This window comes from Sipha flava, unplaced genomic scaffold, assembly GCF_003268045.1.
Source record: "Sipha flava isolate LNK unplaced genomic scaffold, YSA_version1 249_pilon_pilon, whole genome shotgun sequence".
In the NCBI taxonomy this organism is placed as follows: Eukaryota; Metazoa; Arthropoda; class Insecta; order Hemiptera; family Aphididae; genus Sipha; species Sipha flava.
This window is the reverse complement of record NW_020272898.1, coordinates 1,918,028-1,944,293: the sequence shown is the minus strand read 5'-3', so window position 1 is coordinate 1,944,293 and position 26,266 is coordinate 1,918,028. Positions and strand designations below refer to the sequence as shown.

The 26,266-nt window shown below is 26.2% G+C and overlaps 6 protein-coding genes across 12 annotated transcripts; 4 read left to right on the top strand and 2 right to left on the bottom strand.

Moving 5' to 3' along the window:
• Positions 1-263: 263 nt before the first annotated feature.
• Positions 264-2,572, top strand: LOC112684415 (AMME syndrome candidate gene 1 protein). The gene is made up of 4 exons (XM_025555950.1): positions 264-917; positions 1,170-1,280; positions 1,883-2,088; positions 2,194-2,572. Exons 1-4 carry the CDS (start codon positions 688-690, stop codon positions 2,358-2,360), a joined length of 714 nt encoding a protein of 237 aa, XP_025411735.1. The 5' UTR covers positions 264-687; the 3' UTR covers positions 2,361-2,572.
• Positions 2,573-3,689: 1,117 nt separating this feature from the next.
• On the bottom strand, positions 3,690-4,858 carry LOC112684416. Of its 2 annotated transcripts, XM_025555952.1 has the most exons (5): positions 4,516-4,849; positions 4,267-4,438; positions 4,082-4,207; positions 3,919-3,990; positions 3,785-3,805 (listed from the first exon to the last, which is right to left on the bottom strand). In XM_025555952.1, exons 1-5 carry the CDS (start codon positions 4,632-4,634, stop codon positions 3,800-3,802), a joined length of 495 nt encoding a protein of 164 aa, XP_025411737.1. In that variant the 5' UTR covers positions 4,635-4,849; the 3' UTR covers positions 3,785-3,799. The 2 variants fall into 2 exon arrangements, with proteins under 2 accessions (XP_025411736.1, XP_025411737.1); XM_025555951.1 differs by having other exon boundaries at positions 3,690-3,990; positions 4,516-4,858.
• Positions 4,859-4,926: 68 nt separating this feature from the next.
• On the top strand, positions 4,927-12,547 carry LOC112684410 (disks large 1 tumor suppressor protein-like). 4 transcript variants are annotated; one of them, XM_025555931.1, is made up of 20 exons: positions 4,927-5,033; positions 5,488-5,780; positions 5,941-6,072; positions 6,829-6,944; positions 7,823-7,903; positions 7,973-8,047; positions 8,156-8,407; positions 8,476-8,715; positions 8,780-8,867; positions 8,934-9,027; positions 9,102-9,315; positions 9,375-9,535; positions 9,942-10,191; positions 10,249-10,354; positions 10,485-10,568; positions 11,413-11,556; positions 11,626-11,798; positions 11,897-12,006; positions 12,066-12,157; positions 12,221-12,330. In XM_025555931.1, the coding sequence occupies exons 2-20, from the start codon at positions 5,759-5,761 to the stop codon at positions 12,328-12,330; spliced, it is 2,544 nt and encodes an 847-aa protein (XP_025411716.1). In that variant the 5' UTR covers positions 4,927-5,033; positions 5,488-5,758. The 4 variants fall into 4 exon arrangements, with proteins under 4 accessions (XP_025411716.1, XP_025411720.1, XP_025411717.1 ...); XM_025555932.1 differs by lacking the exon at positions 4,927-5,033 and having other exon boundaries at positions 5,286-5,780; positions 12,221-12,547; XM_025555934.1 differs by lacking the exon at positions 4,927-5,033 and having other exon boundaries at positions 5,287-5,780; positions 6,829-6,935; positions 12,221-12,547.
• A 2,976-nt stretch (positions 12,548-15,523) lies between these two features.
• LOC112684414 (THUMP domain-containing protein 1 homolog) lies at positions 15,524-24,393 on the top strand. Of its 3 annotated transcripts, none has more exons than XM_025555947.1 (6): positions 15,524-15,896; positions 23,207-23,368; positions 23,453-23,563; positions 23,639-23,727; positions 23,802-24,040; positions 24,221-24,392. In XM_025555947.1, the coding sequence occupies exons 1-6, from the start codon at positions 15,717-15,719 to the stop codon at positions 24,346-24,348; spliced, it is 909 nt and encodes a 302-aa protein (XP_025411732.1). In that variant the 5' UTR covers positions 15,524-15,716; the 3' UTR covers positions 24,349-24,392. The 3 variants fall into 3 exon arrangements, with proteins under 3 accessions (XP_025411732.1, XP_025411734.1, XP_025411733.1); XM_025555949.1 differs by lacking the exon at positions 15,524-15,896 and adding an exon at positions 20,870-20,936; XM_025555948.1 differs by lacking the exon at positions 15,524-15,896 and adding an exon at positions 23,067-23,102 and having other exon boundaries at positions 24,221-24,393.
• On the top strand, positions 20,528-21,292 carry LOC112684419 (UDP-N-acetylglucosamine transferase subunit ALG13 homolog). The gene has a single exon (XM_025555954.1). The coding sequence runs from the start codon at positions 20,801-20,803 to the stop codon at positions 21,290-21,292; it is 492 nt and encodes a 163-aa protein (XP_025411739.1). The 5' UTR covers positions 20,528-20,800.
• On the bottom strand, positions 23,922-26,235 carry LOC112684418 (cilia- and flagella-associated protein 20). The gene is made up of 3 exons (XM_025555953.1): positions 25,644-26,235; positions 25,283-25,576; positions 23,922-24,010 (listed from the first exon to the last, which is right to left on the bottom strand). Exons 1-3 carry the CDS (start codon positions 25,917-25,919, stop codon positions 23,984-23,986), a joined length of 597 nt encoding a protein of 198 aa, XP_025411738.1. The 5' UTR covers positions 25,920-26,235; the 3' UTR covers positions 23,922-23,983.
• Between the last annotated feature and the right edge of the window lie 31 nt (positions 26,236-26,266).

Genomic DNA, 26,266 nt, shown 5'->3' with positions numbered 1-26,266 from the left:
TAGGTAATAAGACAAAAACAATAATACCCATAGATAAATATTTATATTTATTATTCACATGAAAATTTTTTCAGTTTTTCATATCATAACAAATAGGGATCACGTTACCAATATCTTATCAGATTACGGATTAGGTCACAGAATAATATAATTCGGTTCGACTTTTTTTGTCCAATACTTCATACTGCAGGGTTAGGTCACAAAATAATATAATTCAGTTCGACTATTTTTGTCCAATACTTCATACTGCAGGGCTACAGTAACCCGATCAGTTGATCGAGTGTCGCTTCAACATTGTTCTGTGATGATATAGTACAATTGTGCAGTGTTGCCATGAGATTATGCAATTGTCTACTCATTCGCAATACCGCGCCAATTTGTATACATTTTGAAAACGTATACTCCAAACCAGGATCGAACGTTAAGTCAGCTGTTTTCCTTTGTGATAAAATCTAGTCCTATATTTCATTTCCAGTAACAATAACATCTTTTCTTCCTTCGATTTTTTTTTTTTTTTAATTTTTTTTAGTTTCAACGTTAGAAACTTATTAGTTTGTTTTATTTTGTCATCATTTAAAATTGTATTTTCAACAATTCAGTACTGTAATCGAAATCGTTTTATACGTTACCTAGTTGTAAATAATTAGTATTTTACGTGTTAACAATCGCCATTTGTACTCGTCGAAAATGTCGTCCGGTTGTTGCGGAACCAATACCAAGAAACAAAAGCTGTACCATCATCATCAGGGGCCGTTAGACGTCAACGGCGGCAGTGGTAGTGCATCAACAGCTCCATATGACGGTGTCGTTCAAAGGATTACAACCCCAGCCATGGGATACTTTTGTTTTGACATACTCTACTCCTATCTGAACAGTCTAGAACCGCCAAAGAAACCTGATTTCACAAACGACCCGTTGTAAGTTCAATGGAAAAGGTAATATTGAACCGTAGAGTTTACTCTATAAGAGGAAAAACATTGGGTAATACTCACTTGCAACTGTTATAGCTAATTTGACCTTGCCACCTGTATTCATACCCTGTTATTAAAATGTATAGATCTATTGTTCCTCATCACTATTGGTTTTCCTCTTAAATTACATTTTATAGTAGTAGGGGCTCTGTTACGAGGTAATATAGTTTTTATAAAATAGTATTGTTTTTATTACAGTCCTCTCTTCGTAACATGGGAGACCGGCATGGACAAGAAGCTCAGGGGATGTATCGGCACATTCAGTTCGATTGCTTTGCACAATGGCTTACGCGAATATGCCATAACAAGGTAAATAATGTATTCATTAAAGTTTCACTTTTTATATTTTTAGTAAAATAGAGACTTTCTATGTTTTTTAAATATTTTTATTTGTTTTTAATAAGTTTTTTTGATTAATTTTTATATAAGAAAAAAATAACTTTGTTGAAACTAGAAGTTAAATTATTTTCTATTATTATATATTTGGCTTGAATTTTTATAATTTTACAATACTATTATCAAACCTCTTGCTCTTGCAAGTGCTTAGTACATGCTTGCTATAGGGTGGTCAATTTTACAGAAATTGAAAATTTGATAAATATCAACAACAGACAAGAATAATTATTGTAATGCTTCTCCACTATTATCGTATTATTTTGACTAGCTCTCTGTAACTGCGAAAGATTACAGCATATTATAATTTGATATTGTAATGCCTTTACTAAAGAATGGCAATACAATTTTTGCTTTAAAGCGGAAAATATCTAACAGGCCTGACTATTATAAATAAAATACATAATATGTATAATAATATATTCCTATATTTATTTTTGAACACATTTTTCTTTTAGTTATTTAAGTCAATATTATTAATAATTTTAATTTTGTTATATAACTTTTTTTTTTTAAAGTGCAACAAGAGATTCACGCTTCAAACCAATTTCAAACGACGAATTGAACCGGTTACATGTAACCATATCGATATTGTTACACTTCGAGGACGGCAAAGATTACAACGATTGGGAAATCGGCGTTCACGGTATACGCATTGAATTTCAAAATGAACGTGGAATGAAACGCAGTGCTACTTATTTACCAAAAGTAGCTGAAGAACAAGGTATGAAAACTGCTAATGTATCAATTTTATTCATTCTTAATAAAATATTTAAGTATTTTTAAATTAATACATTTTCCCTTTAATCAAATAAATGGATATTTATAGGTTGGGACAAAATACAAACTATTGATTCACTCCTGCGCAAAGGAGGTTACCGAGGTCATGTGACAACTGAAATTCGTCAATCTTTAAAATTGATTCGTTACCAAAGTGAAACGGTTTCGGTCAGTTTCCAAGATTATATGAATCATTTGCAAACTCTTCGTTGCTAGCGGCATCTTTGGGGCCAACAAAATGCAGTGGCCCCCCAAATATTTACACCAACACTGCCGATTTTTAAGCACCCAAGTGTGTCTTCAATACACTCATATCCCTTATCCCATTCAATGTATTTCCAGCAAACATCACCTATTTATTATAATTATTCAATTGAATAGAAACTCAGATGACCGATATTAAATATAATAATCAATACCTAATAGGTGAACAATAATAATAATAATAATAATAATAATAAAAATAATAGGTAATTATATGATTTTAAATAAAATACCAATTTCTTCATATGTGATGGTTTTATGTAATATTTGATTTAATAAAAAGGTTAGGGGTTTACTTATTTATACATTTAAAGTTCATACCAGAAGTGCTTAAAATTTTTCCAACTATAACTTAAAATTAAATTCTCTTAAAAAAAATGTATTAAGATATTATTTAATAAAAAAAAAAAAGAAACTTGGTATAAAAATATTAATTATATTTACTTGAAATTAAAAAAGAAGCCATTATGTGTATGTAGAAATAAGTTAATAATATGAAATTAAATATTTTTATTGTAAAAATTCTAATTTTCCATAAGAATTCATTAAATATATAAACAATCAAAATCCTTTTTTGTACCTAGGGTTAGTATTTTGAATATTTAAACTTAAATAATATATTAGTTATTATATATATTTTTTAATTAAATATGTTTATATATACATATATGTGTATATAAATATTTATAATTGTTTTAAATGATTACTGATCACAATTGTTTTCAAAGCCAAGCTTATTAACTTGGATATAATTTAAATAAGTTGTTTTCTACAAACATTATTGTACAACCTGATTATGTGTTCAGTTATTCCAACATCAAAGATAAATTGTTTGTATTTATACACTTGTCATTCAATTTTTTCTGATATTGGCAATTGACTTATTTATATATTTTTAAAATGAAATGTTTAAGCTAAATTTTCATCAAGAGCTCAAGGCATACAATTTTCTTAAGATAATGTAACGTTTTGTAGTTGATCTATATATATTAAAAAATTATCTCACATACCTTACAAAGTATTTTATTATTCCATGCTTATTTTTAAATTAATATCATTAATTTATAAATAATTATATCAATGCTTTTTTGTTATTTATTATCTAAAATAATAATATCTTGGTAATTCTAAAAAATTTTATTGTAAACAAAATATTACAGTTTTATGAATAGAAATTATGTCGCAGTTACTGTAATTGATTACCCTAATAATATAAAATATTAAAGGGTAAAAATGTTTTACAACTAAAATATATATATATATATATATATATGTAAAATATCTACAATAATTCTAATGAAAAATAAATAAATCAATTACTTAGTTGCTTATTTCTCATTTGTTTACTTTTTTCAAATGATTCTATTTCTTCTTTCTGTTGTTCCATCATTTTAAACCTTAAAAATTCAAAATTTTTTATTTGATAATGGGTTATTGTATAACTTAATAATAAGTGACCAATAACGAATACAGTTAGTCGATTATAAAAAGGACGACTATTTTTCATTACATGTGTAGTAAGTTCTTTTATCATTTGGGATCCATTTGATTTAAAATTAATAGTATCCATTTTGACAGCAAACTGGAAGTATAAATGGAAAAAAAATTCTTATTTAGAATAAATGCTTAATAAAAATAATAAAAGATGCAACATTTAATTGAAATATATTTACCATATATGTTCCACCAATTGCACCCATCAATGGGTAAACTAATCCTGTTCCCATTTGTATGAACATTGATTGTGTATAAATACAAGTAGGGCAATCTTCAAGTAAAACAATTGATCTAGTTGTTATCTGTACATTATTAAATGGCAATTATTAAACATTTTTGTTACAGTAAAATATGTACATACTGAATTTTGAAATAATAAACTAAAAATTGAAGGGATTACAACCACCGGCAAGAACAATGTAAAACGACCATAATTCCTAAGTTTCAATCTTTGGCGATAATAATTTAATATCAACGTGTTTGTAATGACTACAGCCGATGACAGGATTGGATTACCATGTTTGAGCGCCCATCTAAAAAAAAAATGAAGTTTTCAAATAACAGGAATTTTTTTTTGTTCATAATGCAGATGACCTATTGTACTACTGACATTTCCATTGAGTTCGGCCATTTCTTTATTAAATCGGTCATGTACTCGTATACTTCGTCTTTGGTAAGACGTATGGCACCTTTGGGTATCTCGTTGGATTTCGCTTGTTCGATAAACATGTTATGTTTGCAATGGATTTCAACTAGAGAAAGACCAAAACACGTAGTCGGCGATGCGTCGCGTATACCACGAAAATCTAAAGATTTACTGTATCGGGATGAGTTATTTATATGAATTCAATTCAGCGGAGGCGACGCGTATGGACCGAACGAACAGATAGGTACTCTTTTACAGAATAAACGTGCCGGCGTGGTGTTCAGAATTCGTCTTCGAACGTGATAAGGTTATCATTTTTTGCACGATTAGGACTGCGGTAGAAATTTCGTTTTCGTAACGCCGCGTTTCGACCGCCGCCGCCGCCGACGACGACACCAGCTGTTGGACCGCCCAATATGACCGCAGAAGGCAGAACCGTATTCTTTTTTTCCTAGTCAATATTCCAATTGGGCTCGCAGATCGTACGTCGTCCTCCGCAACGGAGTAACAAAAGTGTATTTTTAACCGTACTCAATTTCTAGAGACTCGTTTCCTTCCTTCACACCCTCCGCACATACGTTTCGCGTTTTTCCGCAAACAAACGAGACGTGCGTACGAGCGTATCGCCACTCTGGGCTGAGGTCATAATAGAGATATATCCCCCGCCCATTCTGTTTTCGGCATTAATTCTATTATTATTATTATTATTATTATTATTTATTTATTTATTTTTATATTTAGTTCGTCCTCCGCGACGTTCCTGCTGCAGTTCAGCATTTGTCGGTATTACTCGTCCGTCTTATATGTACTCGTTTTCCTGATGAGTGGGTGCGAATTAAATTGATTGAGCGCGCGCTCATCACGACGAGAAATATAGTTGAACGTGATTAAAAACATATTTTAATCCTGTAAAATAATTTAGTAATACACTTTCAGCAAGAGACGCCATGACCCACAAACGGTCCTACAGCTGACACGATCGATTTTTCCGCATCCAAAGCCATCGCTAGCAACACATCATTGTGTACATATATATATATATATATATATCAGGCAGAGTGTGCGTGTGCCCCCTTTTGTTTATTTTTTTGACAATCGTCTGCCTTTACTACGTCGTTAACCTCGCTGAAAACTTGAAACAGTCTGCTGAGTCTTATCTGTAACTCGTTTTCCACAGCAGTCTTAGGGCGCACCGTCCTCACCGAAAATGCCAGCCTGCAAACAAGACGGTAAGCATTGTCCATCAGATACTTTTAATGTGAAAAAGCAGGTAACATTGATACATTAGCGCCTCGGCTTATGATTTTCCTTTTCTCTTTCTATCTCTTCTCAAACTATGAAACACGTCATATATCATCAAATATTAAATTCATATTTTTATTTTTCCAGAAACCCTTAGGGCTCTAGCCCTCCTTGAAGACTACCATGCAAAACTTTCCAGTGTACCTGACAATGATCTTCAAGTTGTCATGCAACTAGTTATTGGTGTATTCAAGTCCAGACTGTTTCAGGCCCTCGTTGGTAATTTTCTCTCTATTATATAACATATTTTTATCAATAATATAACTAATTTTATTGTTATAACTTTATCCATTATATTGTATTTCAAAAGTTGCTTATTTCTATTTATATTATCATAACAAAACAAAATTAGTTATTTCTATATTATTTAAATATTTCATAATGTATTCCTTTTTTAAAAATTGAACCTGTAAATAGTTTTATTCGGTGCTTGGAAAGAATACATTCAAAGAAACTGGTTCCTTTTATTCATTTTTCAGTAATTAATCAGAAACATAATTTTTTTAACACATGAAGGAACATATTGGAATTGAACACCCAAAATATAGGCAACTTGTTTTATTATTTTTTTTTTTAAATAAAGTTGTTTGTATATAAAAAATTATAAAATTCAACCTATGTACTATAATATTAATAATACTTACAAAATGTCAAGTCAGTCTCAGCAATCTTATTGGTGTAAAATCTTTAGAGGCTGGAAAACAAATTCAACTATAAATTATATTAACAATATTTTAAAATTATTGAGGACTCTATTTAGGAATGAGAAAAGAAACTAGTTATTTTCTTTAACCCAGGAATTGAAAAGGATTAAATTCCTTTTTAACAAAATTAACATAAACTAATATCTTTTTTAAAATGTTTTTATAATGTATCAAGAAATCGTTTAAAATTTTTTTTTTTTTAAAGTATTTGATTTTATGTAAAGAATTTTAAGTATAAAACTTAGGTTAAGTAATCACTATTACATTTTAGACATACAAGAATTTTATGAATTGGCCCTTCAAGATGAAAGTCATTCAGTCACAGATGAAGATATATCTATTGCACAGAAATATATTATGGATCAATTTGATGCTAAAGTTGGTTTGGTGAATATAACTAATTAATTATTTTACATATATATATATAAAAAATAAATAAAAATATTACCATTAATTATAAAGCCAATAAACATAATAAATAATAATAAAGTCTAATTTTTACCTTTGAAACTGTATACAATTTTCTTGTTTTATGATGTAAATTAAAAATATCACTTCAAACAAGTTATTTATGATTTTGATCATATTTTTTATTGTCCTTCTCTTCATGAGAAGAGACTAAATATGTGATAGGTATTTATACTATATAAATGTGTATAAATATACTAAAAATATGCATTAGAAACCAAAAAATGTTTCAAAGCTTTAACGTAAATAAAGGAGGCTTTGGACCCCCAAAACCTTTGTCAACAAAGTCCTCCAAAACCTAGTTCGTTTTTTTGCATTTAATATATTTAATTTATAGAGATCTTTCGAATAATATCAATGTTGATATATTTGTGTGAATTGAACAACATATTTTTTTTTAAATTAAAGAATAATGAATTTTTATTTTATCAATATAATGAAAGGTTTGAGGCCTCTCTCCCCATGAAATTTGCATTATTAATACCTATGTTTCATGAGTACGAATATTGAAATATGGTTTATAACCAAATATTTTATTGTACTGAATTAATTTGAATATTGACCTAAGTAGGCTATTATTTAACAATCAGCCCATATTTATAAAAATAACAGTTCTAAATAAAAAAAAAAAAATCGATAAATAATACAATATGATTGATAATAAATGAACATTTATTTTATTCAATTTTTTTTTATATTTAACTTTTTAACTATTAATTAGAAATTTAAATAGTTTATATCTTAAATGTAATTTAAATAGTACTATATGAGCTTATTTTTAATTATTTATATAACAGAGTGATCTTAGCTTTCAACCATTGGAAACAGAATGTCATCGAGATTACAAAAAAAAAGAATTAGTTGACATAAGTTGTCAAGTATGTACTCTTAAACAGTAATTTATTATCATGAAGTTGATAGTTATATAATTATTTGTATATTTTAAGATTAATGGATTAAGTGGACACAATGGTAGTCAGTCATGTGGTGATGCTACAGAACAAGAATCTAATCTTGAAACAGTATGTATTTGATTATAATTTAATAATTACTGGTACATATTATTTAGTTTTATACTAACTGAAAACTATCTTTAACATTTATTTAATTTATTTTTGTATAATTATTAGGATGATGAAACTGAATATTGGGAATATGATAAAATAACAGTTGAACGTCGCTCTGGAGGTCTTGGCTTCAGTATTGCTGGGGGCGTGGATTCAGAATCCTTGGTTCTTGTAACTAGAGTGAGTCCAGATATTGGTGCGAGCGGTCTTCGTGCTAACGATATTATTTTAAAAGTGAATGATCAATCATTAGAACATGTTCCACATAGTTTTGCTGTATCTGCTCTTAAGAATGCTGGAGATATTGTTACCCTAGTATGTTTTGAATTCAATTACTTAAAACTTTATTTTTTTTAAAATATTCGTTAACTTTTTTCTGTTAGCATGTGAAGAGGCGTAAGAAGGATGCATTTGTTGAACCGGAAAAATCTTATACAGTTACTGAGATTGAATTAGAAAAGGAAGATGGAGGCTTAGGTTTCACAATTGCTGGTGGTGTTGGTAATGTTCACTTGCCAGGAGATAATGGAGTTTATGTTACCAAAATTTTAGAAGGAGGTGCAGCTCACAAAGATGGTCGCATGGAAGTTGGTGATAAATTAATAGCTGTTAAAAATACACTGGTAATTTTTATTATAACTACTCAAAACTATAATAATTGATGAATAATTTATGTCTATGTTATAGAATGGAAATGTGGATTTAGAAAATGTTACTCATGAAGAAGCAGTTACTGCACTTAAAGAAACTGGTGAAACTGTAATACTTGTTATAGGTATGATAGATTATTTGTATTTTATTTTATAATAATATAATATGCAATCATATATTTTATTTCCAGTAAAAGAATCTCTCAACATGCGTTATATAAAACCAAAAATTCCAATTAAATCAAGTGTTTCATCAAAATCAAGCAGTGAAAAAATATCATTATTGTATATAAACATTTTTTTTAAGAATTTTTTTCTAGTATTACAGTTTTTATGAAAAATATATATATTTTTGTTAGGCGTGAAAAAGTTGCAACTATTCGTAGGTCTGAAGAAGGATTAGGATTTAACATAGTTGGAGGAGAGGATAAAGAAGGTATTTTTATTTCTTACATTGCTCCTGGTAGCCCAGCAGATCAAAATGGCATTTTAGAACCGGGTGATCGTATTTTAAGTGTAAATGCTATTGACATGTTAAATGCTACACATGATGATGCGGCAATTGCTTTAAAAGTATGTTTTTTAGCCAAAGTTATAATTATTATAATGTAGATTTGTTATTATTATTCCAGGGAGATGGACCAATTGTCACAATTGTGGCTCAGCAACGGCCAGAAGAATACCATAAACTTCAAATTAAATTAGCTGAGCTAAAAGAACAAATTATGAAAAAAGCTATGATGTCCTCAAATACTTTACCAAAACCTTCTCAAAAACTACAGTTGTTTGTCAGGTATTTTTTTTACAAAATTAAAAATATTAATTTTGAATAAAATCATAACTTTTCAATAACACTATACAATTTTGTGAGTATATCTTAAATTTCTTATAACAAACTTTGTAGTTTACCAATTTTGATAATAAACTAACTAAATCTGAAAAAAAAATTTTAATTCAATATCATTAAAATATATTTTATATTATATTTAAATTTATTTTTATAAACTGTATAACAATTCATATTTTATAATTCCCAGTGCTAGTTGCCATAATACAATAAATTTGTATAAAATTAATTGTGGTTTCACAAATTTTGTTGTTACCAATATTTTATGTACCTTGTATAAATGTAAAAATGTATATTTATACTTAAAAAATATAAATTATTTATTTATTAAAATATAATTAAAAATGTATAGGGCTTTATTTGATTATGATCCAAATCGTGATGATGGCCTTCCAAGTCGTGGTATATCATTTACATATGGTAGTATATTGCATATACTTAATGCCAATGATGATGAATGGTGGCAAGCTAAGAAATTAGTTCCAGCTGGTGAAGAAGATCGTATTGGTATTGTACCCTCCAAAAAGCGATGGGAACGAAAACAAAAGTCAAGAGATCGTACGGTTAAATTCCAAGGACATGTTCCTGTTCTTATTGATAAAGTAATTTCGTAGTATTTTGTTCAAATAAAGTTATTAAATAAAATAAACTTCATTTAGACTTCTACTTTGGAAAAAAAAAAGAAAAATTTTGCCTTAAGTCGTATGTTTCCATTTATGCGCAGTAAAGCAGATAGATTGGAATGTACTGGTACTGATCAAGATCGTAAGTATTTTTTATGTAATTTTGATATTTTATTCTAATCTGGTTTAAGATGATTCCCCATTGAATCTGGTTGAATAATTCTTCTCTTTTTCCTTTTTTACATAATGTACGGTAAACATTGGGTTTACAGATTATATGCTTTGTTACACTCATGAAGATCCAACATCAGAAGGTATTAATTTAAGCAGCATTAGCATAATTGAACTACTTGTTGGTAAGAGATATTTCATTAGGTATATACTTCCATTCTTTCCATATTTTTTAACCATATTTCATAAACATTTTTTTTTTTCATTTAATAGCATGAAACTTTATAATTTTCATCATTAAATGCTTTCTTTTTTAAACTAATAGCATCCGTTTGTTTGCATAATAACAGAAGTTAGCATGCATTCAATAATTTACCTTCATATAAATCGTAATACCTAATTTATTCACATTAGAAACCTTGTATTTATTACTATCCACTTTCATTGTCCATACAGTTTTTATATTTGTTATTAGTTTATGTTTTATTCTCATAAATAATATAATTTACGTACAAACAATTAATCAAATTAAAAAACAATTGCTACTTAAATGATCTTATAATACACACTTAAGTTTAAAATAACTTCAAATATCAGTGTGTTACAAAATATGTTTTATTTATAATGTGTTTTTAAATTGAAAGTAACTTGTGCATTTATATAAATATTAAATATTAATTTTTTTAATTAATCTACCTTATTAATGTCAACATTATTTATGCTTATGGTTAAAGTATTTTATTAATAAGACTTATTATTCATCATATAATTTTAATATTTTTTTTCATTACATAATATTTATTCACTTTAAAAAAAAAAAAAAAAATTTCATCAGTGTAACTTTTTTGTACAAATATGTATTATTTTTTGGGTATATGAATAGATAATTGTAATGTGTAACATGTATTATATAATGTGTAATATAGGTACTACTAAGTATTAAAAATATTATATATTATACTATATAATATTTATAATATTTTTAAACAATATTTATTTAGAAATTAAACTTTTTATATATTTTTTTAGAAGAACCAACTTTGCCCTATGAATCTGTCATTAAGAAAACGATTAATTATAGTCGCCCTGTAATTGTAGTTGGAATTTACAAAGACAAAATAAATGATCATCTAATATCTGAGTATCCAGAAGAGTTTGGATCATGTGTACCTCGTAATGCTTATAATTTATTTACACAGTCTTATTAGTTATGGAAATTATTAAATTGTTGATATTATTTAGACACTTCAAGAGAAATTCGTCATGGCGAAGTTGATGGTGTCCATTACCATTTCATAAAATCACGTGAACAAATGGAACGTGACATTAAAGACCATTTATTTATAGAAGCTGGTCAGTTTAATGACAATTTATATGGAACTTCTTTAGCTTCAGTTCAAGAAGTTGCTGAACAAGTATGATAAAAATATTTTATATTATTTTAATTGAACTTTTTATTTTCGTTCATTCATTTTATCATTTGTTACTTAAATAAATATTTTACTTTATTTAGAATAAACATTGCATCCTTGATGTGAGTTCCAATGCAATTAAACGTTTACAAGCTGCTAACTTATACCCTATTACTATATTTATTAGGGCATCTTCTCTGGATTTTATAATGTAAGCAATATAATGTTTATTTATTTATTTAAAACTAAATAATATTAAATGTTATTTAGGAATATTAGTGATAAAATGACTGAAGATCGTGCAAAGAAAATTTATGATCAAGAAATGAAAGTAGAACAAGATTATAGTGAATATTTAACAGGTAACAGATTTAAATAACTTTTAATGTTTTTGTCCTTTAATTAAATAATATATATATTTTCAGCTATTGTAAAAGGAGATTCTTTTGAAGACATTTTTGAAAAAGTAAAGAATGTTATTGATGAACATGGAGGTCCAGATATTTGGTTACCGAATAAAGATCATATTATTTGAAATAAATGTTCTAAATAGTAGTATATGTTATAATTAAAAATAATACTAAATACATCTTACTTAAACTTATGAAGGTATATAATATCAAAATTCAATAATTTGTTCTACATAATTTCACAAAAATTACAGGAAATTTACTGTAATTACACGTCATTAAAAAAAAAAACCGTTATTTCTATCACATAGTTTATTCCCGATAAATATTGATTTATTTAATTAATAAAGAACTAATATTTTCATACAAATAACATTCTTGTTAGTGTACGTAGTATTAAGTTGAATTAAATATTTTTTTTTTTTTAACAAAAAAATAAAATGTTAGCTTACTCTTTTAAAAAGTTCTAGTTTAATGAAAAACATTTACCCACAATAATAATTATAGTTCTAGGGAAATTAATTATTTTAGTTATTTATGAATTAATTTTTGTTCAATTTTTAACCTTTTGGAAATCAAATGCTGACCTAATTGATTTAACGATAATTTATTAAGAACATAATACTTAAATTACTATTAATTTTTCAAATAAAGCAAAAAAATAGTTTTTTTTTTTTTTTAATGTTTTCTTTATAAATGTTAATCATCTGTATAAAGTATCACATAATAGGTTAACATAATGCAATATATAATGTTAGTAATTGAAAATTTTAAACTTTTATTAATTTTCATTCAATTTTTAATATTATGAATAAACTAATTTTATCTAGTCTTAAAGTGACCACTGTATGTAATTATAATTAAATATTAATTAAGTTATATTAAATTAAACAAAGTTATTTTGAAAGTAAATCTACAACAAATTAATCATATATACCACTATAAAATAAGTGTTCTTAAAGTGTAACAATTGCTTCCCAGGGCCTTTAGCATTATATTATTATAATTATATTCTAAAATAAAACAATTTAAATTGATAGTCACTTTTAAATGTTTTATAACTTAGTAAATACAATGTTTTTTTTTTGTTTTTTTTATATATAAATGAGTGTTTAATATATTGAGCTCATAATATCTATTTTACAAATTAACATTATATTCATTTGTTTTTGTGAAATTAACACTACATTTCCTTTTAATTATTATTTAATTAAATATTGATTACATATAGACATATATAAGATAATATAGTTATAATTATTTTTCATACCTACCGTAAAATGTGGTATCGAAGGGGTTAATAGCAAGTTAAATTGTTTTGATACAAAACTAAAATTGTGAGTTTTACTAATATAATTTAATAATAGAAGTATATTATAATGTATGATTGTTTAATTTTTAATAGTTATTTATATCTAATTTTAATGATATTTATCTAGACTTCCTATCAAGCTGATTTGCTTTATTAACTATTCTAGTCATTGTTAAACTATTGAAGTAATATATATTTAAATTTGTTATAATGTAATCAAAATAGTGGTATATTGTAAAAGTTTATATCTGTAATATTTTAGACTATTTATTATATTTTAACTCTTATCTTTTTTTGTAAACATAAAAATATCACTTCAAGAATAACACAAAAAAAAAATTGTTTTATTTTTTTTATATTAATTGATAATAGTTGTAATTGTTAAAAAAAAAAAAAAATATGAACCTTCTATGTAAATTTGATATTGGTTTCAGATCAATTGTTTTATAAATCTTTTTTTAGATCAACTGTTTCAATTAACAAGATAATAATAAAAATTAAAAATGCATGGCTGATATAATAAGTATTTTATTATGTTACATAATAAAATATATATACTACCAATATAACAACCAATTATTACGACTACTTAGTTGTAACTAAAAATTGAAACTAATAGTATATAGAAGTTTAGGGATTCAAAATTAGTTTAAAAACAGGTGTCAGCATAGGGTTTACTTGTTAAAAAAGTTATTCTTTTGTTAATTTTTCCAAAATGTTTTTTTTGTAAAATTATTAATATAATAACAACTAATACAATTAGGTTACATATTTTTAAACATTAAGATTAATACTCAGAAATATAATTATAGAAATGTATTTATTTATTATTTATGTATTTGAAATTCATACAATGAGTACTGAGAAAACTCAAGTGAGGACCTAGAAGTTTTTTTTTTAGTTTAATTTGCTTTTATTTAAAAGAAACCTAGAAGTTATTAAGTTATTATATATTTTCTATTATCATTATTTTAATTACTAAAGTTATGACAATAACAATAGTAAATACCAAAATATATAATTATTTATAAAAAAAATAATACAAAAATGAAAGAAAAAGGGGTAGAGAATATAATTCAAATAAATTATGTATAAATTAATTTAAGCTAAATAAGATAGAATAAAGAAATTTAAATCATAAATGTTGATTAACAATATTTTTTTATCTCAAAACTGTATCATTAGAGTCCAACATTAATGTAAATTTTTTTTTTAATATTTCAAGTGAAAGATTTACAATATCAGCAAATATTTTATAAAAGCTCGGTACTATTATTTGTATTTATTTTCTTGGCCAGTTAATTAAATAGTTGTAAATATTGTTGTATTAATTGAAGGTCTCTACTTATTATTTCATTTATTTTTTCCCTGAATCAGCTTCAAATAGCATAGTAGTAATCATAGGCGCAATTTGGGGGGGGGGGTGCTAAGCACCCCCAAATGTTAATTTACATTTAAATACTCATTACTCATTATGTATAGAAAAACAGAGTTTTTATTGTGTAAATATATAAAATTTGTTATATATAGTTTTTTTTCACTTCTGGGAAAACTTAAGATTTAAAAAATTACATATTTAAAGTACTACCACATGCAGATTTAAAATCTAAAAATTGTCCTAGAAAAAACTTTTAGACCAGTATTTCTATCCGAAAAAGTGTCAAAAAAAAAATTAGATACAAATATCATTATAAAACCATTATATCCTTCGCTTCAATCAGAATCTAAAAGTGATCATATGAGGAAACATTTGTGTTTACCGACAGGTAATTCGTTATACGCACATTAAAAATATAAAATCAAAGTGAACAATTTAAATTTAGAAATATTCATATATTTACCAAATATTTTAGTAACTGTTGAATTGTACGGATGCTTATTTAATTGCGGGTGCTTATAACCATTAAGAAACATAAAAAAGATCGGGTCTAACGAACAGACGAAATGAGTGATAAGTAAAAAATAAAGTAACGCGGTTTTTATTATCAGTAAGATTTATTATCAATTTACAGTTTTTCGTAGAACTTATTTAACAACTATTCATTTCTGTTGCTATTCTGTTTAGTCATTCCACTCGTTAAATCGTTATAAACTATTAATAATATTCTTACGTTACTCGTAGTTGTTACTGATCTTCCAAGTTATTTTGGTTTTCACAGCATTTGGTTGTTCACCGTTGTTTTTCGAAACTCGATCACCATGGCGTCGTCTCGTCCGAAAAAATTCAATTCGTCGTTCGTTAAAAAGTTTAACTTCAAAGACAATCGTTTTAAACTTCAGCCGGACAGGAAAGGGTTTTTATGCACATGCAGTTTTGGAGAAAAAGACTGTCAGAAAGAAGCGATTAATCTGTTAAGGGAATATAGCGAAGAGAAAGACGTAAGTTTTGTCCACTTGAGTGTTCCTCTTTAAAAATGTTACACCGGTATTGATAAGTAACAGTTTAACAGTTTCACTTAATTAACAGTAGGCAGCAGTGATGTAGTGCTAAAAATATAAGTGGATATATGCCAAATTCTGTCAAAAAAAAAATTTCCACAGTAAAAATATGATGTAAGGGGCTTCACTTTTTTTAATGTAATATAACTCAATGCTCTATTATGATTTAGTTTAAATTTTGTGCTTGATAAAATGTTACAGCCATGTCACATACATTACAATTTACATTTTCATTTTTATTTATAACAACTATAATTTATAAAATATATAATAATTAATAATATTATATATATATAAAAATATATAATAAATAAAATATAATAATTCCACTTATTGCAAAATAATTTTCAAGTAATACTTAATACTTGATGAATTAAGAATAACGAAGATAATACAATTTACACGAAACACCAGTGTAAAATTGTAAATTGACAAATGTTAATATATTTTTAAAATAAATAAAGAAACTAAAGAGTGGTTATACGCATGTACACGACCGTGAACCCACAGACTTGGTTTTTTTTTATTGAGTATACACATATTCCGAAAAAATGGAAATGGGTACACATTGTGTACCCCCTTGTACCCTCCACTACACCTCTGGTAGGCGGTAGCTATTGCTTTTGATTGTTGTAAATTTACCTCTACAATATACTTAATATTTAAAGTATATACTATTAAATGTACTCAAAAAGATTTTATACTATTTATATACTTATTATACGGGCACTACAGGACATTGTAAGAACGGCCCTAAGTATAATAAATATATGTCTATAACTGATGCAGACTATCACCACAATTTTATTATTAGAATGTATATATACACTAGTGGCATATATAGGGGGTGGTGCCTAGTGGGCTATAGCCCCTCCCCCCAAAATGTTTAAAAAACTTAAAAATTATTTTAAACGTTTGATATAGTTTAATAGTGCTTTATGCTTATTAAGAATTTGCGTCCAACGTCAAATCATTTAGGGACATTCTGTAAATGAAATGTAAATTAGTACCTCCTGTGTCTTGTTAGTAATTCTTAGATAGCAGTGGTAATTTAATTCTATCCATAGTAGCCCCTCCCGAAAATATTTTCTGTATACGCCACTGATATACACACATATAAATATATATTGGTATTATCAGTGGCATATTTTTGGGGTGAGTGGGGTGCCCGGGTCCTGACCCCCAGAAAAAAGAAAAGTTTAGAAGTCATAAATTATTTGTTACTAAGGTACAGAGAAAGAGAACATTAATTTACTTCATGTGGTTGTAATATTTGTACATAAATATTTGTATAAAAATATAATAATTAATTCATATCTTATATGTAATTCTTATAACATTATAAAATTACTTAGTTTTTAAAAAAATTTTAAAATCAACAACAAAATATATGAAAATACGCCAATAGATGTTAGTGGTAGTTAAGCTTGGTTTAAAGTGGACGATTTACCTTGGGTTTTCTTCGATTCATCGTATTTCTTTCCCTGACCTCTTTAATTTTTTATTTTGATTAAATGTTAGTTAATATTTTATAATGATCAAATTTTTTTTTTTTTCATATCATACAACCACAAATTAGATGTTAAACAAACAAATGGTAATAAATCATAATTAGATAAATAAAAATAAAAAAAATAAATATATACAACTCTGAGTCTATATGGATATAAATATAAATAATAAAATATAAAAATGTATTAATTGGTTAACAAATATAATTAGAGATATGAATAGAATTTATTGTAGTTTATGGTAACATAGTTGTCAGATTTCGATGTTTGTTTTAGTTTTAGGTTTAAATTATCCTTGACCAAAATCTTGTTACTTCAATAGCATTTGGATTTGCATGCAGGAGATCTTCTTTCGTACATGAAGATGGGCAGCTTTGGCAATTCAGTAGATGTTCCATGTTTTGTTCCGTACCACACTTGCATTTTGTTGAGATGTGTTGTAGGATGCCGAATTTCTTTAGGTTGTTTTTAGATATGCCTACACCTACTCTGGTCTATTAATGATCAAATAGAAAGTATATAATTCTATTATCATATTTTATTGCGAAAAACCTAAAATTTTTTCCAGATTTTAGAACCAGTTTAAAGATAATTAAGTATTAAAACGTAAAGACTTAAATTGTATACTTACCTATTTTTCTAAAAAGTATGGGTAGATTTGAAGGCTTAACTATAAATGGCCAATGGTCATTACAAATAATTGATTATTTATTAGATATGTGTTATTTTTTAACATTATGCATATTTGTATTATATCTTAATTATATCAATAATCTCAAGTTACTGATTAATATTGAAAGTTTTCTAAGCCGGAATAGTGTGTGGCCGGTCAAGGACTAAAAAATAGTGTTGGATTTTCGTTTATCAGTCTATTTTCAACTATTATTTATTTGTAGTATTATGGAACTTTGCAATAAGGATTATTACCTAAATCAGCCGTTCTCAAACTATAAAGCGCGCCTCCTTTGGAAGGCGTAATGCAAATATTTATATTGTATATTGCACTATCATATATTTATTTTTTGATCTACAATAATTGTTATAAAACTGCTGAAAAATCGAGTAAAAATAGTAACATTAGTTAAAAACAATTTTTCGACTATAATATAATAATGGTATGTACTAAGAATAGCAGTAAAGCGAGAGCTGATAATAAATATTGTATAAAAGCATTTATTAGGTAGGTATAGTTACAGAAATATATTTTGTCAATTTTTAAGAAGATACCATATTACATAGGATACATATATTGCGTGCAGTATATATGATTCTATGATTATATATTATATATAATTCTACATTGATAACTGTTAAATCATTTAATCTTTCATTAGAAACTGTTGTATTAAGTAAAGTGAAAATAATTGAAAGTAATTTGAGTTTAAGAAAATGCAGAAGGGAGTTTCAATAAAGTAATAATATTTGTTTCGAAGTTGATATGCCCGATCGGATTGTTTAACAAAGATTTTGCTGATTGGAATTCAGAAGGAATTTTTGGCTTTATTTATATAAAAACATGTGGAATGTGTTAAAAAATATTCTAAAATATTGGCATTTAGATCAAAATATTCTAGACTTAAAGGATTAAAAATATGGAAAATACTAAAGAGCTTTTAATTTTCATAATTATGAATTGTATCTATATAAATTATGTAACGTAATGCCCCATTTATATATATTGACCAGCGCAAGCGACTATCAATTCAAGCCAATCAATTTATAAAGTGGGTCAAATTACTACAATATTGGATCTTATATATGTTAATGTATTGGAATCATAGACATAATATCTATTATGTCTATGATTGGAATCCAGATAGCTGTCTTTTCTATAATATTCTATCACAGATATAGATAAGATCTTATCTATATCTGTGTATTCTATGGTTATTATTATTACTGTTTGATAAAAATTGATAAGTTTAAAACTAATGTTGACAATAAAAGGAGTGTCTAAACCACGGTCTTAGAAGATATCTTTTAAGACCGTGGTCTAAATACAGGAACGCACCTTAGGAATTCTGCGCATGCGCGTAATTTATTCACCACTATCATAATGTTAGACTGTTACATAGTGTTACTCTATTGTTGTCTATATAACGTATCAAATCACTATAATACAATAATATTATAATAATATGAGTTATGAATCAAACTATTCAAAATTTAACTACATACTTCCTATGTAAATAATATATTGTCATTTTATTTTAGTTAAATAATAATGTTCAGTTTCGTTGTAATTTTTTTTTATAGTAGTTTATTATTGAGTTGTTTAGTTTCATCTCTAGTGTAATGTACTATGTATACATTATATTTTTTCATACGTATTTTATAGTTACTACGTATTTACAATTATAACCATAAACAATTTAATAGAAGTAATATGAACCACGTGCGAATCACAAATTCTCGAATAGGAAACAGTTGCTAAACAGCATTAGCAACCAAATGTATCCAGCCATCCAGTATATACGCTCTGCTTATATTTGTTACTATCATTTACTTTGTCTATGTTGATGTTAAATTAAAAAGTGTTAAATAAAATATCAATAATACCGTAATAAGTATTCTTATTAAAGTTATTAATCTAACTCTAAAATCCTTACATCCTAATATTGTGTAACCGTGTTGAACTCACAATTCAGCTCACTACACTAGTTTTTTTTATAATTCATACCTGTACTTACTATTAAGATAATGTAATTTATATAGATATTAGATAATATTGAATTTTTATGTTTAAGACGTTTGTGAATTGTATTGTTAATACTCAATAAAACATTTAGTAAATAGCCTTTGTGTAATAAATTTGGTAAAGTCTGGTTTATGAAATGTTAAAATAGGTAATTGAATAAATTTAGATATAAATAAATATTATTAAAAGTCATCTTAACATATTAGATAGTTATTGCTGTTTTGAATTTTTTTTAAATGTATCTGGTATGTATAATGATTTATTTACTGAAATGGTCGAAGCACAAAAAAAAAATGTAAAATACGTATGTAGTATGTTCAAATTTTGAATAGTTTGATTCAAAACTCATATTATTATCGTATTATGGTGATTTGATATAATATATTGATAATAGCTTAACATTATGATAGTGGTGAATAAATTATGCGTATGCGCAGAACGCATTAGGTGCATTCCTTTGTTTAGACGCTCCTACAATAAATCGCTAGTATCTTATCAAAATAATACTTGTTTTACTTAAAGAAACTTAAATAATTATGCTTTGTATGTTTTTGTTTGTACATCTTTGTTAGTTTTCAATTTGTAAATAATTAAATTGTGGATATATATTTCCTTTTTCTTTTGAAAATTACGATATGTCTACAAAATCTGTGTTTGTCACTGTTGGTACAACTAAATTTGATGAGCTTATTACTTCTGTTACTGAAGATTGTGTTCTTGAAGCTCTGAAACGTAAAGGCTATACATCAATGACAATTCAAATAGGAAATGGTACATTTATTATCAAGCCTTCTAATATTGTGAAAATCTCAAGTTATAAATTTAAATCAGATATTGGACTTGATATGAGAAATAGCGACCTAGTAATAAGTCATGGAGGAGCTGGTTCCATAATGCAAGCATTAGACTATGGAAAACCATTGTTAGTAGTAGTTAATGAAAAATTAATGAACAACCACCAATATGAATTGGCTGAAAAGTTATACAAAGAAAAATATTTATATTATACTACTTGTAAGAACTTGTGTAATATTTTGGAGAATTCTGATTTTAGCTTATTAAATTCTATAAAAATTGATAATTCACATAAAATATGTAAGCAAATTGAATATTTTTTCAATGTATAATAATGTCTATTAAATGTACATGTTTATATAATACTTACAATTTGTTTCTGTGCCTTCAATTATATATTTTACCCTGTCTCAATTGTTAACATACATTATATTTTATTTTATTATAGTTGCTTAATTTTTCTTACAAATTTAATTACATGATTTTGTCAGTATGGCAACCCTAGTTTTATTATAGAAGTATCTTTTATAGAAATCTTTAGTACCATTGAATTATACATAATTAATTTTACCAGGGATAAATCTGGAGTTTATTTAAAGGAACGGCCAATAGAAATATTAATAAGTAGGCTTAGGGACTTATAGCTCTAAAAAATACACAAATATGCATGCAAATATGCTACTAAAATCTTTAAAATATGCATTATAATAAGCATTTATATGCATTAAAAAAAAAAAGAAAAGAATGACCACATAGTACACAAAATAAAACGTGTCCATCGAATTTAAATGTATTTCTAAACTTTGAAACAAAAATTTTTAGTCGGCTACTCGTAGACTGTTGTACTTTCGGCATTACACGATGTTACAAAATATATGAGTACGACGTTTTAAGTATGATTCGACATTGAATGGTTGCAGTGGTGGTCAAAGGGGGGGATGAGGGAGATAGATCCCACCCCATGACCTTTTTTAAATATTTATAATTCATCCATATTATAAATAATATAATATAGGTATTCATCTATTTTCTATTTAAAAAAATAAATATACTGTACTTATTAGTTATTATACAGTCTCTAGGCTCAAATAAAATTAACAGTTCAAACATAAAACACTAAAATATTAATTGAAACAATCTTTTTAGATTTTTTTCATTTCCTTTATAGTTTATTTTTATGAATGTATGAAATTTAAATTTAGTACTTAATGCTTAACATAATGTATTATATTATTATATGAATTGTGTAATTATATTATTTTAGAGTCGTTTCAATGGTTTAATCTATAGTTGTTCATCGTGAGGTTGTCAATATAACTGTAGGTCCAGTACTTTGACTGGACAAATTGGCAAAAAAAACCAGAAAAAAAGATTTAATAATATAAATATCATTAATAATAATTAATAATATCATTAATATAATATAATTTCTGCAATATTTATACACTTTGATATATTTAACAATAATTAAAAAAAGTATGCAAATGCTAGAAGTCCCTAAGCCTATTAATAAGTAATATATAAAGTACAATAAAACTTGACTGTAATTTGAAAAATTTAAAAGCCCATGGAAAGAGAATCACCAAGTTGCCCCCGTATTTTTCTGATTACATTATCATACATTTCAATAAAAAAAGTAATTTTTAATTATTCATTGAATAAAATAGTGGTACACAACTTATGAAATGTTATGTATCACTAAAAATATGGAAACTAAATGTTATTAATGTTTTTTATGTTTAGTAAATTTAAATTACTCTTATTTGAAATACTTTTTATGATTTCTTATTATTATGACTATTTGTGTCAATTCTGCAGTTCCTTGGACTTTTCCTTAAATGTCCAACCACCTTATCCAGGTCTTTGTCGTTATAAAATGAATTATTTTTTGTTTCAGTATGTTGAGAATTGAGTATACATTGGTTTAGACTTGTTTTATCACCAAATTAATTTTTGTTGTATAATGATAGCTTACCATGTTTCTCATAATAAATTGCTTACACTTTTTATTTATTTACTGGTTGTAGTAAAAATATTAAATATTAGTCCAGTTTAAATGTTGAGATACATTAAAGGATGATAGCTTAAACAGTTACCAATTAGCTCATGTTATAATTTCTGATGGTTATAGAAAGCTGTAGTGTAAGTTTGTGCCAAATCTTATAATTTTTAGAATTAAGTATTATTAAGGTTTAATATTATATCAGATTTTAAATTAATTAAATTAATTATTCTTCCTAATTTAGAATCTATTAGAAGATAACACTGGCACTGTAGAAGAATCTACGGATATAATGGACTCTATGGATAATGAACTACAAAATTTATCCAACAAGGATAATTCAGATTGGAAAAAGTTCACTCCATTGGCTACCGGAGTTGGAAACTGTTTGTTTATTGGTACCACTGTAAGTAATTAAATCTATTAACATATAAAAACTGAAAAAAAAAGGTACCTAAACAGTTTTAAATTTCTGAAAATCCAATAATAGATTGAAGATCCATGTGAACTTATGTACAAGATACTTGAGGATATAGAAAATACTAAAGTACAGAAGACTAAATTTCTTTTGCGCATGATTCCAATCTCTATTACTTGCAAAGTAAAATAAAATTATAGCATTTATCTTAATTTTAAAAACTGTATTTTATGATAAAATTTTGAATTCTGATCATAGGCCAATCTCCAATCCATTACAACAGCTTTTATAGATTTATTTGCTAAGCATTTTTCTTCCGAACCAACAACATTTGCAATTATGTTCAAGTAAAAAACTTATACATATATTTAAATAAATAATCATGAAACATTTATATGAAAATGTATGGTGTATATTATAGCCACAGATATAATAATTCTGTAAAACGTGATCAAATCATTAATGAATTGGCTAACCAAGTGGCTAGTTTAGGAGAGCATTCTGTGGATCTATCTGGTGGAGCTAAAAAAACTATTATTGTTGAAGTGGTTAAATCAGTATGCTGTTTGTCTGTTGTTGAAAATTATAGGCGCTTTTGTAAGTTCAATCTACTCTCTGTCTGTGGTCGACCTGAAAAAAGAACAGCAGAAGGTGAAAATGGTAATAATAAAATTTATCAATGTACAAATACATTTTTTACTTAATTTAAATCATTAAAAAATAAAATAAAATAACAATAGTTATACTATAAATTAATATAATAAAATAACATGTAGAAAAATAGTGAACTATCATGAAAAAAACTGAAGATAGTTGCATTTATAATGTTTTATTTTTAAGGCGATTCTGAAAGCAGTGGTTCCTCCCCAAAGGTTAAAAAACAAGAAGATGAACAAGTAAATACTGAAGAAACAGAAAAAGAACATTGTGAATCTATTGAAAGAGAAAAAGAAATACCTGATAATTAAATTTTTTTTTTTTACTGTTTTTTTATTTAATGTAAGTTATTAAAATATTTTTTTTTCGTTAAAGTAAGACATATTTTTATTTGATTGAAGTTATAAAAGAATATGAAATCAGATAATAACCAACTAAACATTATATTGTTATATAATAATACTAAAGAAAAAAAACATTATGAATACATTATTTCATTTAATTCAAAAATAAAAAAGTAAATAATAATAAGAAAATGTATTTCTTATTTAGTATAACACCAAACAAGTATATTCTTTACTAATGTCATGGTTAAGTATTTAATACAGTTTTTGTATTAAAAATATTACAACTTCCTTAAACTTATTTAAAAAAATAAGAATTTAAGTACTACTCAGGAAAAGTTAATACATTTTTTTTTTTAATTTTTGAATATACTATAAAAGCAATGGTAAAACTATATTAAGAATCATATAGTATCCCATTCTAAGTTTTATTAGAAGACATTGTAATATATTTTCTCAGTAGTTCTCTAAGTTCTTTTATTAAGAATGAAAACTGAAAATAAATTGGAAACTTTCTAAAAGTTGTATTGCTATCATTTATAATCCTTACAATAAAATGTCATTCTTTCGAATGTAACACAAAGTTTATCAAAAACTATTGACTAAAAATCATTTATTTTGTTTAATTTTATTAATATTTTTGAATAAAAATGAACATTCTAATATGCATTAATCACCATTATTTCTAATCAGCATATTTACATAATATTTACTGAATTATAGTTTGTTTTATTTAAATTGAAATGTATAACAATTTGTAAACAGACTGCACCAAAAAATTTCTCTTTTGGTCAACTTTATTTATATTATTTACAATTACAAATTACAAATTACTATTCAAATAAAGATTAAATTAATGTTCTAATCTATGTAACTATACAAAAATTAATTAATTACTTACTTTACTTTGAACAGGTAAGAATAATTTAAATTCAGCAGGTAATTCATCTTCAGAGTATAATCTATCACTAAAATAAACTCTTCTTACTCTACAATTGGCATGTAACTGGACCCTCAGTGTTTCTACATAACCAGTGCCATATGCACGCCTTGTAAAATCTGCAAGATTAAATTGAATCTGGTTCCAACCTTCATCAAGCCGCATTGGCATTGTACAAATGAATGGTTTAACTCTAGTCGTTGATTGGTAATTACTGGCTCGAAACCTGCGTCTAATATTTTTATCATCAAGGATCTACAGGAATAAAATGTGTACAAGTTTTTTAATAGAAAAAATAGTAATTAAAATAATATTTAATCACCTGCACTTCAAATGTAAAATATTTTTTCATGTTCTTCACAATCATAATCAGATATGGCAGCTTGATACCCAGAGTTTTTGTTTTTTCAGCTGGACACGTTATGTACGTTGTACTAATGTTAGTACCTACAATGTCCAATACTAATGACTGGATATCATTGTCTGTAATGCGCTTGATGTGTCCATTTCTAACAGTCTTATCCCAGAGCTGCAAGGGTTTACTGCCAATACTATAAAGTATGGACAAAAACCCGCTTTGAAATGTATTTTTGAACATTTTTCCAAAACAAATGACTTAATACGATTATTTCATCAGGGGAATGAATGGTAATAATTAAAAATAGTTGGATCAATGTTAAGGCGAGCTGGACATTACTGTTGCTAAGGTAACATGTTGTGAAAAAAAAATAAAACATGAATTTCTTGTAACGAAATAATCGGAACAATTGTCAAAACGCTTATTAGCCAAATTAACTACTACATTCGAACCGGCTTGATCGTTAACAATATTGTTTCGAAACTAAAACAATATCACAGTTTATGTTTGTTGTTATTCAATATCCGTTTCCGTGGCTCGTCACTACTATCTACTATACTTTAAGGTGCGTTTTTCGAGGTTATAAT